General features: G+C 34.6%; 1 protein-coding gene across 1 annotated transcript in view; it reads right to left on the bottom strand.

The window, feature by feature from the left end:
• The window catches only part of TMEFF2 (transmembrane protein with EGF like and two follistatin like domains 2), a 246,466-nt gene that overhangs the window by 111,221 nt on the left and 119,204 nt on the right, over positions 1-16,041 (bottom strand). The window contains exon 5 of the mRNA XM_068543848.1: positions 5,533-5,629. Within this exon, the coding sequence (XP_068399949.1) occupies positions 5,533-5,629 (97 nt within the window). The remainder of the gene's footprint in view (positions 1-5,532; positions 5,630-16,041) is intronic.

Raw genomic sequence — 16,041 nt, 5'->3', positions numbered from 1 at the left:
ATTATGGTAACCGCTTTTACAGTTCTAAGGCAAGAGAGTAAAAGAAATCAGTATAAAGAAAACACCCTAGGGGAAGACTGAATGAACTCATAGTTCAGTAAAATTTTGTGACTAATCAGCATCTTCTTCTTTAGATCCCACATACAACCCCAAATGATATTCTTTTTACTTAGTAGAAAACAGTTGGAAACTTTCCAATTGCAACACAATCTTTTTTGTTCAACTGTCGACCAGTAGTAGTTTTAAAAAGAAATCATTTCTAGATCTTAAGACTCAGAGGTGTCTAATTTTTCCCGATCAAACTCATAACCCAATACTGAAGTCAGCAGGACCTAATGCCTAATTTGCTTATATGTATGGTGAAATCTAGTGCCAAGGATCATCCTTGACCATTGCCCCGCTTCAAATATTCATGATTCTCTACAGTCCAAAACGCATTAAAGGTGGGAATGATGCCAGCAACACACAGTCTTCCTAGTGACAAGGAGCCTTCTTAGATCAAAGGAGCAAGATGTTAAAGACTTCAAACTAAACTGTCTTTGTAAGAGAGGCTCACAAAAGTAATGCCAAATCTCACACCCTGTTTCAGTTACGGAACATCAATGAAATAAAGAAAAAAATAGATGCTCATTCATTTTCTCTTCTGAACTCTTTTTACTGAACTACTTTGCTTTTCTCCTTTCTTACCATTGCAGTCAAACACAAGGATGTGATGCACTAAAACTGGAAAACATTATTAATGCTTTCAAAGACAAAATGAATGACTACTGAGGAACTAATAGCATTTAAGCCAATATGATTTCGCTAATGGGGCCTGAGTGGCATGTTGAGAATAATACAAGAGCAAAGTTAAAATGGGCACAGGTGCTATAAAGCATACATATGAAGCAAATATGCATAATGATTTAAGTTGTCCCTTTATGTAATTTGTCACCCAGCTGCATCTGCTCTTACACCTGTGCTCCCTTCCTTGATCTATCTGGATACCCTGGAAATGTTAGGCCTGCAGCCAATTTCATACCCAGTCATTTCTATGATCAGACCCAGCTATCAACTTGCTCTTTTCTTATATTAAATCAAGTATCAACCCCAGGGCTCTGAACTACTTCTGACTGACAGGACCAACAGAAAGTTCTACGATAATTACTTCTTAGGACTAGTTCCCAGTGCAAAGAGTTACTACTGACCTACTTTGGACTTACTGAAATAATTTATCAGGTAAGATAATTAAGGGAATATAAAGCTGTTTCTAAAACCAAGCAAGTATCAGAAATATTTGTTGAAATCATAAGTTAGTATTCCCAGTACTATCAGATGGGGCTTTATTACTTTGCTGTGAGTCAAATTTATTATGTTTGACTTAGAAGCCCTTCTTTTTCTTTATAAATTATACTTGGCAGGAGGTATCTGAGAGTCTCTTTGATGTATAAATATATTAGTTTTGACCTTTTTTCAGTCTAGATATAAAGAGAAACAATCTTTTAAGCCCTTCTTTTCTTTGCCTTTTAACCCTTTCCCCATAAACAGGCATGCATATCCCTTTGCACTGGTGTTCCAATTATTTTTGAGGTCCATCCTAAATAAAGAGATGCCTTGATATGAGAGTGGATATATCTGTGTTGTGGACCACTTACCATGTGGACTTTTAACTCTCTTTTGAAAGCATGATCCTTTCCTACACATAGGTAAATATCTATAACTGAAGAATCTTTTGTAGCAATGATCTTTCTTTCCTATTGAGGAAATCTGACCATTTTCTTATTTCTACAGCCTTGATGTTCTCCATAAGAAGAAGAAAAAGGCAAGAGAAAAACCTTGAAAGGAAATCATAGAACATAAGGGAGGAGCTTGTATAAGCTTATAAACCATCTGTTTTTCTCAAAATAAAGGCATTAAAATTTTACGTTATTAGTATCATCGTTTATGAATGCCATCCTCTATTATTTTTTCTCCTTTTCCTCTACTCTCCTTACCCTTCCCCCATTTATTCTTTTTTCTTCCCCGTGTCCAATGTACCTTGCTTCTTGACTCAAAAACTCATCTAACTATGAAAACAAGATCAGCTGATTGTGTACTGGCTTTTTAATTCTAACAAAGGTTTACCTTCATGTAGAAAATACCTGAATATCTTTGAATAGCTAGATTAACCCCTTGTGGTAAAACGTAAAATACGAATTTCTTAGGCTAGGGTTAAAGAAAAATCAGGAATTAATCTTTTACATTTGTTTCAATATTGCAGTTACAATCATAATATTGTTTCTCAGTAGTATTTATTCACATCTTGTTATTATTTCATAATGTACGGTTGAGGAACTTGTATGCATAAAATTGTAGTTTAGTTAATGTCAAGGGAAAAAATAAAACTAAACACTGACTTATACTCTTTGTTTCCACATAGCATATGCAGTATTTTATGTTTGTGACAGGATTCTGGTTTCATCCAGAATCAATAGCACATCAAGCTCCCCTGATTCAGTTGACTAGTACTAGAGTCAGATCCCTCCCCTATTGCTTCTTATCTTACTTTATAGCCTCTTTCATTCCACGCCTATTTAATTTCATTTATTGCTTTATTCTTGTGTCCTTCAGCTGTTTCCAGTCTGCCCTTCATGGCCATAGCTAAATACAATATGTTAACATGCAAAGGTACTTATGTAAATGAAAATCAATATGCTTATCATTTCAGCACCATTCCTTCTTGCTTACATTGGACATTTTAAGTACATTTTATTTGAACGCTAACAACTTTTCATTCTTGCCTGGGAAGTGTAATGATCTTCTTGGCTCCCTGCCCCCTGCATCCCTCTAATCTTCACAGCTATGGCCACTTAGCCCCATCTGGAGGTTCAGCCTTATTCTGCATTTTGGAACTAATCTTGTCTCTAGGCTGGGGGCATACAAGATGTTCTAGCCAAAAGCTAACTGATTCAGCAACTAGTCATCCTTGCTGCTGGCTTCATTCTGACCTTGTAATTTATTTCTGAGATCTAGGGGCTTGTCCCAGCCTTTTGTAGCCAAGGCTTGGCTTTATATACCAGTTCCGGTAGGTGGGTATCTATCCAGTATCTGCCCCTGATTAGCTTTCCAATTCCTTGATGACTGAAGTTCTGCCTTATCCTTCTCCTTGCTCCCTTTGTAACCGAATTTCTTTTCCTAACTCCAGTACCCATGGCTGTTTAAGCTTTCTGATGCCACTTACCTTGCCCAAATCTCCTTGTCCTGTATACCAGAGATCTAAACTTTTGCTAGAATACCAGGAGTGACACTGCTTGCCTGGACATTTTCCCATTGCCTGCTGCAGGCTTCTCTCTTGTCACCAGCTCTAACCCTGCAGGACTTCAGTCACTGGATCTAAGCTGCCTGCAATCTGGCCATCTCATTATTCCAGACATGACAGGAAAGAAATACTTTAATTGCATCTTTGGTTGAATTGTTATGCTAACATCCTCTAGTTACTTTCACCTCATATCTTCATCTTGGCTCTGCCACTTAAACATTTTAAAACTCAGTTTCCTCTTTGTAAAGTGATCATAATGGAATCTACTCTAGGGTATTTTGAAGATAACTGAGAAAAAAAAAGAATGCATACAAATAGACTAAGCTCATAGTAAGAAATCAGTAATTTTTATCTGCTATTATTGTCTCATTTCGTAAATCTTTGCAGTTGTAAAGTGAAACCATGTCACTTAAAGGTGATCATTAAAGAGATAAGAATGGGGAATGGAAAATTCTTAAGAAAAAATTAGGGACCCATGTGAATTTTTAAAAAGTAAAATAGCTGACAGCAAGATAATTTACAGCATTAAAAATAAAGTTGAGCTACAGATGTAGTCATCAGCAAACATTAAAACAAGATATTTTAAGGATACATTTCTTATCAATGTGTCTTAATATATAATGACTATGGCTACACAGAGCCTTAAAGCATTTAGGGAGGAGAAAGATTCTCTGAGTCAGTCATTTATCTTAGAGCAGTATTTATACAACCATCTGGGGGAGTTTTAGACAAGTAAAGTTTTAAGCCCCACTTCTCTGAAATCCTGATTCATTAATTTTGACATGGAACTAAAGAATCGATGTGTTTTAAAAATTCCCAGCCAGGTTTGGGAACCATAAAATTCATCAGCCATTAAGATGTCCAGGAGGTTCTTAAGAAAACCTATGTCTGGTTACCTCAAGATGGTCAAACCAGTGCATACACCCCCTGACTTGACTCCTAGCTGACCATTGGCTAGAAATGTTTAACAGGTATGGAAATCCTACTGATATCTGCTTTTATTAATGGGTGGCTATTTCACGTGGCTAGTCAATAGCAGTGTTTACTTGTAAGTACCTAGTTAATTTACCCTAAGAAGCTCAGTTTGCTCAGTTGGAATCCTCAATTTAATCTACATCCAAAAATATTCTAAAATGTTTTCAGTGCAGACTGTTTCATTCTTGCCAAAATTATCTTGCCTTAATTTTTTCTTTCTGTTTCTTAGATGAATTGCCCCCCTCTACCCACAAAAGTCTGATGAAAATGATTGTCTTTTTCCCTCAACTTTACTGAGATATAATTGGCATATAACATTGTACAAGTTTAAGGTGTACAACATGTTTGATACACTTGTATATTGCAGTGTGATCACCACCATAGTGTTAGCTAACACCTCCATCACCTCACATAATTACCAATATTTTGTGTGTGTGGTGAGAACATTTAAGATTTACTCCCTTACCTACTTCGATCAAAATGATTGTTAACTGCTCTAGGCAAACACAGTCTGCATATTGAAAAAAAAATATGAAAGGACACCTGGTTGTTTTTCTGAAAGGTATGTGTGTAAAAGAGAGAAAGAGAGACAGAAAGAAAGAGAGTCTGCCTCTTTCCACTGTCATGCCATACAAAGACCTTTGGGTTTCTCACTTTAGGTATGAGATCAGGGTAGGACCAATACACGTGGCTGCCCTAGAAGGCTAACATTTTGGGACCCATTCAAAATAATGAATACTATTCATAATCTGTTCAGCATATCTTTACAGGAGAAGCTGAGTATTGCTTGGGTGAAGGGAGAAGTTGATCCTACAGGGTGGCTCAAAGATTATTCCTTGCCCTACCATCTCCCTAATTCAGCTATGGGAGTGCATATGCATACCCTTTAAGTAAAATCTGTGCAGTTACCCAGATCCACCATTTTAGGAGCAGATTAGCAACTATCCATTGTTTCTTGACCATGCTTTTTGACAGATGTTCTGGTAAGTATGATTTTTCTCTCCATCTCTTAACATTGACAGTATTTGGGGGGTCTCGGTGATATCTTATTGTACCTTATCAAGTAATGCCCTGGGCAGCTGCTTGGCTGACCCAACTTTTAGTTCAGCTTCAGAAAGTCCTTGCTGTTATTGTAGCCCTCATTTTTTTACCCCCATGAGAACTGGATTAAAAAAAAAAAAAAACTGCTGAAAATGTCTTCTTTTAGGAAATAATTGATAAAGTAAAAAGAAATTAATTATTGTCATTATTTTCTTTAAAAGAATAAAATAGCACATTACCAGACATCCTCGGCATCTTCATCACATTCTGCACCAAACTGGCAAATATCACAGGTGGATGTCTCCTTTTGACTGGTTTCTCCTGAGCCTTCATGGACTATAGGACAGAAGAAAGTGAACAAAAAGAATTCAGATAAGTGTGCACAATACCAACAACTTCAAGACTATTCTATATGAAACCTGCTACTTTTCCAATGGACTTCTTTGCTATTGCAGCTCCATTAAGATTGTCATATTCGGCTCCCTTCTTCCCTAAATTTGAAGAAAACTAACAATAATATGCTAGCCATTGGTATGTGGTGAATAATTCTTTTAACAAGAAAAATAAAACAAACGAGAGTGTACTGGATTTATCAAAATTGTTTGGCTAATAGACCATATGAAAGAGTTACTTAATTAAAAGGGATTTAGATTGTTACTTGCCTAGAGGAAAAACCTAGTGTCTATAAAAAAAATACTTGACATTTTCTCATTCTTAAATTATAAATTTTTTTTCATTCAAAGGCTTTAATACATAATTTAAAAAATTTAGATGGGCAGCCTTGACTTTTTAGATACGTCTTTTCCCCCCCTCAAGATGCTAAGTACTTATAAGGAAAAATATATTAATTATGTTTTTAGAAAACATCTTTTAATTGGTTTTTATAGTAATTTCTTGAATCTTACATAAATGTTGTGCAGAGCTCATCATAGTGATTTCTTCTATGAGGGCTATGAACGTATATTTCATTTAAAAAATATATACTGTCGCTGATGATTATTGATATTGGTCCTTTTTATACACATAAATTACAAGTGTAAAAATATACTATATACAACCTAATTATAAAATTAAGCTTTCAAGTCAGGAAAGAATTGTGTAAATCGAGGAAAAAATTTTAGTATTTGAGTTCAAGAAATAAAAATCTGAGCAACACTTTTGAGATGATGGATTACTGTTTACCCAATTAAAAAAATATGTAGTTGGAGGCAAAAATAGTTTCGCTTATAGATGAAAAATTGCAACAACCTAAGTACTGCATAGATAATCTTATTCCATGGACATCTTATATACTAAAAGCATGTGTTTAAATCAAGAGATCCTTAAAAAGTGCACTTCTGCAAAAGGTTATGCATTTTCAGTAGAAAAAGAACAGAGGCAATTAAGTATGGCATTGGCTCCTAGCATTATGAAGCCTAATAAGATAACGTTTTTAACAAAACATCATTGATTAACATGCACCCTAAACCTAAGAAATTTAACCTTACTTGTTTTATTTTAATATGATATTTTTCATAATTTGTTCTTTGTCTATTAACATGAGAGTTATTAATATTTACAAAAGCAAAGGTCTTTATTCCTTGACTTTCCAGTTTACTGCTGTGCAAATGAGTGATTTGATTTACCAGAAAATAAAAAAAAGAACAAGAAGACATCTCTAAGAGAGTTCTCTATTTTATAGTTTTTCCAGGAAAGACAGATTTATTTTTTCCAAAGCAACATTTTTTCCCCTGTACTTGATTTGCACTGCACTTTTAAAAAGTTATGAATTAAACAGATCAACTTCAATTGCAAAAGTATTGATGGTATAGTTTTAAAATTGGAAGTCTAAAAAAATGGTGTTCCTCCCCAGAAAGAAGAAGGAATTTTAGACTCTGCTAAAATAGACAGCACTTATTATCCGCTCTATTATTTTAATACAGGCGAGACCATTAGAGTGGACTATGGGATAAGAAGGAAGCTGGGGACCTCACCTCAGGGGGTACTGAGCAGCTGAGGTCCATCTCTTTATCACTTTCTTACTATTAATGCAACACAGAAGCTGTTAATGGGAGAGAGAGCCTTTTAGTGTTAGCAAGATTAGCAGCTTCTAGACTAAAACTTCCCATCACTCAGGAAACATACTAACACAACGGGAAGGTCCTTAATGAACAGTTACAGCCACTTATGGGCAGCCCTATCTTCTTTCGCAGCAGGGATCCTTGGTTAGGGATCTACTGGAAGTAATCCAGGGGATGAATCGTGCTACCTCAGCAAAACTAATAATAATAATTCTACTGGAAGTCACATTACATTTCTATAAAAGGGCAGTTATTGGTAGACTCGAGATGTTTGGAAATTCTTCCACACGGAGAAGTAAACCCAGAAGTAGCAGTAGCAAAACCTCTATCAATAAACATTCTGGGAATAAAATGTGAAGCAATCACAGTGAAAAATAAAGTAAAATCTTTCCATATTTCCTGAAGCACAGATTTGCACCTTTGTAATAAACAAACAAATCAGTTACACTGCTTCATTTAACACTATAGACCAAGATTCTTAAATAGGGGTGGGCTCAGAAGCTCTGGTAGATTTGGTTTGTTCATTTATGTATTGTTTTTTAGATAAATGCCCTGAGATATCCCAAGAGGTACTGAATTTGTAGGCTCGAGGCTTGGATATGTATACTTTAAAAAACACATCCCTAAGAATCTCTGCCCTAAACAACACTGAAAAGACTTCCTCTGGCCCAAACATCTTCCTCATGCAGTGAATGTCTAGCACAGGACTTCTGTCACAGTGCACAGGAAGCACCTGGAGGTTTTGTTAAAATGAAGATTCTGATTCAGTAAGTGTGAGGTGTAACTGATGATGCTGGTACACAGACCACATTTTGAGTAGCAAGGTTAGCACTGCATTTTTCCAATCACAATTCACAATTTATTAGTGGGTAATGAAATGGAGTCAGTGGGTCACTATCAGCATTTTTGTAAACATTTTTGTGTACATGAAGCAGAATATACTGGAATAGAAAACACAGAGTGCATCTTACTTAGCAAGTATAGGTTTTATTTTATAACACTGTTTTAGTTATACATATGTACATCCATCCAGCGTTGCAATGTAAATTTCATTTCTTACTAAAGGTCACAGTCACAAAAGCTTGAGCACTATTGATTTAGCACATGCTAGATGCTCAGAAAGTATGTGTTGAACCAGGAGTGTTCCTTTTTCCTGTTCTTTTTACAGTATCAGAAACAGGAAGGATCGGTGCTTAATTATTTGCATTCATCCGCTGATTATGCAGGAATGAAATTCATTTATCCTAAAGTATTATTTTAACCATGCACTTGCATTTTAAGCCTTTTATTTTGAGTTGTAAAGTAAAAAAAGAATTATTTCCCTTTATTCTATAAAAACAGGTTTCAGCGTGTGACTGAGGGAAATTTGAGGAGCAAGGGAGGCGGAGCTCCTGAAAGCATATTATACCTAATATGCTACCCTACAGTTAAAACTGATTTAATTAATTGCTTTAAGAAGATTCTGGATTGGAGCATTATAAGAGATGATCAAATTACCTCTCTCTCAAACTCTCCCTGCCCTCGTGGTTTCATCCGGAAAATTGTTACCAAAATTCCCTTATCATGACCTTGTTCTGGCCCAAATCAGTGGGTGTGCCCCCCCGCTGGGCCCAGTTCTCTTCCTAACTCACTATAATGCCTCCTGGGCCTCTTATAATATTCCTAACCTATGTTATACTATTTCTGAAAACATGATGAAATATAATGTTCAAACACACAGTTATTCAATGTCATTTATTTGGTTCAAAATTTCACTAAAATTTACATTCAGTGAAATGCTCATATCTTTCAGTCAATTTTGAGGAATGCATGCCAAGACAAAGAACAACTCCATGATTCCAGAAAGTTTGCTTCTGCCCTTCTCAGCCGTTTCCCTACCACTACTATGTCTCTACATATAGGCTGGTCAGTAATCCGATCTGTCACCACAGATGGACTATTTTAGAATATTACATCAATGGAATCATACAATATGTAATTATTGTATTCAACTTCTTCCACTTGGCATCATAGTTTTTAAGATGAATTCAGGTAGTTGCCTGTATCAGTAGTTTATTTCTTTTTATTGCTTGGTAATCTATTGAGTGAATATACCACAGCTTATTTTTCCATTTTCTTGTTGAAGTACATCTTGTTGTTTCCAGTTACTGGCTGGAAGCAATAACTGAATATTTATGAATAAAGCTGTTGTAAATATTCTTGTAAAAGACTTTTTGTGCACACAAGTTATTTCTCTTCAACAAATACCTCACAGTGGGATTATGATATTCAGATAGCCACACCAGCTTTCTTTTGCTTATTGTTTCTGTCTTTTTTTCTTTCAACCTGTTTCTTAACTTATGTCTAAAGTGTGTTTCTTGTAAACAATATATAGTGTAATGTCACTTTTTATCTAGTCTGAATCTGTCTGCATTTAATCAGGGTATTTAGTCCATTTACTTTAATGTAATTATTGGTATGTTTGGTTTTAAGTCTCCCAACTTGGTGTTTGATTCATTTTTTAAAAAAATTCTTGAGTTACAGAAATTTTTAATATATTTTGGGTACAAATTTTTGTCAGATACATGTATTGGGATATATTTTCTCAGTCTATTTTCTTGAACGTGTTTTGTTTTTTTTGTGGATGTGCAGAAATTTTTATTTTGATGAAATCAATTTTTTTCTTTTATGATTTGTCCTTTCTGTGTCATTTCTAAGAAGTCTTCTACTCGAAGCTCATGCAGATATTCTTCTATGCTTTATTCTATTCCCCATTTTTATTAATTTTAAAATTTTACTTTATATTTAAGTTTATGGTCTATCAAAATTGGATTTTGTGCATAACGTGAAGTAGAGGTTGGGGTTCTTTGTTTTTACCACGTGGACATGATTTCTCTCTCTTGACCTGTCAGTGTGGTGAAATATGTTGATTGATTTCCATATGTTAAGCCAACCTCACATTTTGGGGATAAGTCAAACTTGATCATGGTATATAACCCTTTTTATATATAGCTGGATTTCTTTTGCTAGTATTTTGGTAAGTATTTTCGTGTCTATGGTTCATAAGATATGCTGGCTGTAATTTTCTTTTCTTGTATTGTTCTTATTTTGTTTTATTATTATGGTTAAAATGGCCTCATGATATGAGTTGGGAAGTGTTCCTACTTTCTCTATTTTATGAAAGAGTTTGTGGAGGATTGGTATTATTATTTCATTTCTTTATACAAGGCTACTTAAATTTTCTATTTTATTGCTTCCTACTCTTATTATTTCCTTTATGCTATATACTTAGAGTTTATTTTCTAATTCCTTAAAATGGAAGAAGTGCTTGATTTTATACCTTTCTTATTTTCTAATGTAGGTATTTAAATCTGTACATTTTCTCCTAAAGACTGCTTTAGCTGCATCCCACAAATATTAATATGTTGTGTTTTCATGTATTTTTGTGAAAATATATATTGTAATATCCTTCAAGATTTCTTCTTTGACCCAAGGATTACTTAGTAGTGTATTTTTTTAACCTCCAAATATTTGAGGGTTTTTAAAGGTACATTATTTTTATTTATCTTTAATTTAAATATCCAAAATTCATTGGGAATCATTTTAAATATACAAAAGAGTTGTGTGGTCTTAAGGACACAGAGAAATGCGGGCTGCCAAGAGCCACTCTTGTTAAGCCAAGGTCTTAACATTAAAAGGAAAGTAATAAACATATAGCATAAGGTTCCATTAAATTCAAAGGACTTATAGAGTTAGGTAGGAAGACTTTTATATCTTTTTACTCCACCACCCCCCCAATGCAAAATTCAACCAAATGATCAACCTGGATGAGAGTTGAAATAAAAAGTAGATTGTGTGAGCTGCAAGAGTAAATTGTTTTGAAGTCCTGAAAAGTCTTAAGTATTGAAAAGAGCTCAGCCTGACTGTCCAGGCTTTGAAACAAATCTCTCTGGAGTTTGACAGCTCTATGTCTCGTGTTCAAGATGTTATAAAAAAATCCATCCATGGTGATCTATCCATCATGGTTAAAGAAAATATTCTGTTTAATTTAAGTCCTTTGAAATTTATTAAAACTTGTGTTTTATGGGCCAGAATATGATCTATCTTCTTGACTATTCCATGTGCATCTTAGAAGTTGTAACCTCTTGTGGGGAGTGATTTTCTGTAAATATTAATAGCTTAAGTTGATGGTCCAAATCACCCATAACTGTATTGATTTTTTGTTTAATTGTTCTATTACTGAGAAAGGTGTGCTAAAATCTCTACTGGTGGCAGTAAAACTGTTTCTAGTTCTCTTTTGTTTTGTTCTTTTGTTTCATCTTGTATTTGGGAGCTCTGATATTGGGTGTATAAACATTTAGTAGTCTTATGTCTTCTTTAATAAGTGACCCTTTAGCATTATGAAATGCACCCCTTTACTCTCTGGTCACACGATTCATCTTGAAGTCTACTTTGTTCTGATATTCAGATAACCACACCACCTTTCTTTTGCTTATTGATTCTATCTTTTTACTTTCAACCTGTTCATTAAGTTATGTTTAAAGAGTGTTCCTTGTAAACAATGTGTAGTTGGATTTTGCTTTTTTATCTAGTCTGAATATGTCTACATTTAATCAGGGTATTTAGTCCATTTACTTTAATGTAATTATTGATATGTTTGTTTTTAAGTCTACCAACTTGGTGTTTGATTCATATTTAGCTAATCTTTTTGTTTTCCTCTGTTTCCTTTTCTGCCATTTTTTTTTTAAGGAAAATCAAATATTCTATGGTATTTATTTTGTCTTATCTCTTCTAATAATTATTTTGTTATATTTTTCGGTTATTATTTTGATGGCTGCTTTAAGGATTACAATATACAACTTCAAATTATCCTAATCTATTACTTCATGAACAATTTAAAAACTTTACTAAAATACTATATTTTTAATTACCATAGTCCACCCTTTGCATTCTTATTGTCATATATCATACTTCTACCTGTTCTATAAAACTCACGTTCCTTTTGAAAATTAGTTTTACTTTAAACATCCATCCTACTCTAATTTCAAAGGAAAAAAGCCAGAGATGTCAGTGCTAATGGAGACTCCTTCCTGTCATCATTAAATGATTATTTGGCTGCTGACCTGTATTTGCGCTAACCTTTCAAGACTTATGTATAGTCTCACATTCTCCATGGAAGACACTATTGGCATATGACACTTATAGTAGATTGAATTATTTTCCCAATAAAAGGATTATACATTCCTCTCCATAGCCATATGACTTGAAGTTCCATGATATCACTGATAGGCTTATGACTTGTTTTTGCCATTGAAATGTCAGTGGAAGTGAGAAGATATATAAAAGCCAACATGTGGATTTCTACTTTCTTGCTTGTTCCCTTTGCATAAAAAAAGACACATCCAAAATAGGAGCTGTTTCTTCAACCAATCCCAGAATGAGAAGATATATAGAGCAGGGCCATAGTTGACCACAGCCATGGGAGCAAGAATTATGTCACTTACTGATGCTGTAAGCCTTCGAGGTTTTGAGGTCGTTTGTAACTATAACTTTACCTAGTGAAAGGTGGCTAATAAGACATAAATTAATGATATTAATAAATTCTAAGGAAATATTTTCACATCATTTTCCACACCTCAGATTTCGGTAGCATTACTATACAACCCTAGATATGCTTTTAATTGTCTCCAGATCTCCCTTTGAACTTCTTACTATTTCTTTTCTATATTAGCATATATTCTGCAATAGTTAAGCCATGTTTATTCTATTATATTTTCATTTTTTCCCAACATAGCACTACCTTTCCCAGTATATTCACGGTTCCCATTTTATTCTCCATGTAGCTCTAGCACATCACTTTGACAGATATATAAGTTGTCCCATTTAAATTAGGCATAGTATACACATTAAGCATAGTATATGCAGCAAAGGAAGCCATAAACAAAACAAAAAAGCAACCTACAGAATGAGAGAAAATATTTGGAAACAATGCAACTGACAAGGGGTTAATTTCCAAAATATACAACAACTTACACAGTTCAATATCAAAAACACACACAACCCAATCAAAAAATGGGCAGAAGACCTACATAGACATTTCTCCAAAGAAGACATACTGATGGCCAACAGGCACATGTAAAGATACTCAACATCGCTGATTATTAGAGAAACGCCAATAAAAACTACAATGAGGTTTCACCGCACACAGGTCAGAACGGTCATCATCAAAAAGTCTACAAATAACAAATGCTGGAGAGGGTGTGGAAAAAATAGAAATAGATTCACAGACATAGAAAACAAACTAATGGTTATTAAAGGGGGAAGTGGGGAGGGATAAACTAGAAATTTGGAACTAAGAGATACACATTACTATATAAAAAATAGATAAACAACAAGGACCTATTATATAGCACAGGAAACTATATTCAATGTCTTGTAATAACCTATACTCGAAAAGAATCTGAAAAACAATATATATATAAAACGGAATCACTTTGCTGTACACCTGAAACATTGTAAATCATCTATACTTCAATTAAAAACAAAAACAAAAAAACCCCACAAAAAACAAGGTATAAATATGCATAAATATAAGCCCAGGACCAGATGGCTTCATAGGCAAATTCTATCAAACATTTAGAGAACAGCTAACACCTATCCTTCTCAAACTCTTCCAAAATATAGCAGAGGGAGGAACACGCCCAAACTCATTCTACGAGGCCACCATCACCATGATACCAAAACCAGACAAAGATGTCACAAAAAAAGAAAACTACAGGCCAATATCACTGATGAACATAGATGCAAAAATCCTCAACAAAATACTAGCAAATAGAATCCAACAGCACATTGAAAGGATCATACACCATGATCAAGTGGGTTTTATCCCAGGAATGCAAGGATTCTTCAATACATGCAAATCAATCAATGTGATACACCATCTTAACAAATTGAAGGAGAAAAACCATATGATCATCTCAACAAACGCAGAAAAAGCTTTTGACAAAGTCCAACACCCATTTATGATAAAAACTCTCCAGAAAGTAGGCATAGAGGGAACTTACCTCAACATAATAAAGGCCATATGTGACAAACCCACAGCCAACATCATTCTCAATGGTGAAAAACTGAAACCATTTCCACTAAGATCAGGAACAAGATAAGGTTGCCCACTCTCACCACTATTATTCAACATAGTTTTGGAAGTTTTAGCCACAGCAATCAGAGAAGAAAAAGAAATAAAAGGAATCCAAATCAGAAAAGAAGAACTAAAACTGTCACTGTTTGCAGATGACATGATACTATACATAGAGAATCGTAAAGATGCTACCAGAAAACTACTAGAGCTAATCAATGAATTTGGTAAAGTAGCAGGATACAAAATTAATGCACAGAAATCTCTTGCATTCCTATACACTAATGATGAAAAATCTGAAAGAGAAATTAAGGAAACACTCCCATTTACCATTGCAACAAAAAGAATAAAATACCTAGGAATAAACCTACCTAAGGAGACAAAAGACCTGTATGCAGAAAACTGTAAGAAACTGATGAAAGAAATTAAAGATGATACAAGCAGATGGAGAGATATACCATGTACTTGCATTGGAAGAATCAACATTGTGAAAATGACTCTACCACCCAAAGCAATCTACAGATTCAGTGCAATCACTATCAAACTACCAATGGCATTTTTCACAGAACTAGAACAAAAAATTTCACAATTTGTATAGAAACACAAAAGACCCTGAATAGCCAAAGCAATCTTGAGAAAGAAAAATGGAGCTGGAGGAATCAGGCTCCCTGACTTCAGACTATACTACAAAGCTACAGTAATCAAGACAGTAGGGTACTGGCACAACAGACATATAGATCAATGGAACAGGAGAGAAAGCCCAGAGATAAACCCATGCACATATGGTCACCTTATCTTTGATAAAGGAGGCAAGAATATACAATGGAGAAAAGACAGTCTCTTCAATAAGTGGCGCTGGGAACACTGGACAGCTACATGTAAAAGAATGAAATTAGAACACTCCCTAACACCATCCACAAAAATGAACTCAAAATGGTTTAAAGACCTAAATGTAAGGCCAGACACTATCAAACTCTTAGAGGAAAACATAGGCAGAACACTCTATGACATAAATCACAGCAAGATCCTTTTTGACCCACCTCCTAGAGAAATGTAAATAAACACAAAAATTAAAAAATGGGGCCTAATGAAACTTAAAAGCTTTTGCACAGCAAAGGAAACCATAAACAAGATGAAACAAGATGACAAGACAACCCTGAGAATGGGAGAAAATATTTGCAAACAAAGCAACTGACAAAGGATTAATCTCCAAAATATACAAGCAGGTTATGCAGCTCAATATCAAAAAAAACAAACAACCCTATCTAAAAACGGGCAGAAGACCTAAATAGACATTTCTCCAAAGAAGATATACAGATTGCCAACAAACACATGCAAGGATGCTCAATATCACTAATCATTAGAGATATGCAAATCAAAACTACAATGAGGTATCACCTCACACCGGCCAGAATGGCCATCATCAAAAAATCTACAAACAATAAATGCTGGAGAGGGTGTGGAGAAAAGGGAACCCTCTTGGGTTTAGTTTTTTAAAGAACCTCCATACTGTTCTCCATAGTGGCTGTATCAATTTACATTCCCATTAAATATGATTCATAGAGACTGGTTCT

This window comes from Eschrichtius robustus, chromosome 5, assembly GCF_028021215.1.
Source record: "Eschrichtius robustus isolate mEscRob2 chromosome 5, mEscRob2.pri, whole genome shotgun sequence".
NCBI classification, from domain to species: Eukaryota; Metazoa; Chordata; class Mammalia; order Artiodactyla; family Eschrichtiidae; genus Eschrichtius; species Eschrichtius robustus.
The sequence above is the reverse complement of the archived record's forward strand: the minus strand, read 5'-3'. Positions and strand labels throughout refer to the sequence as shown.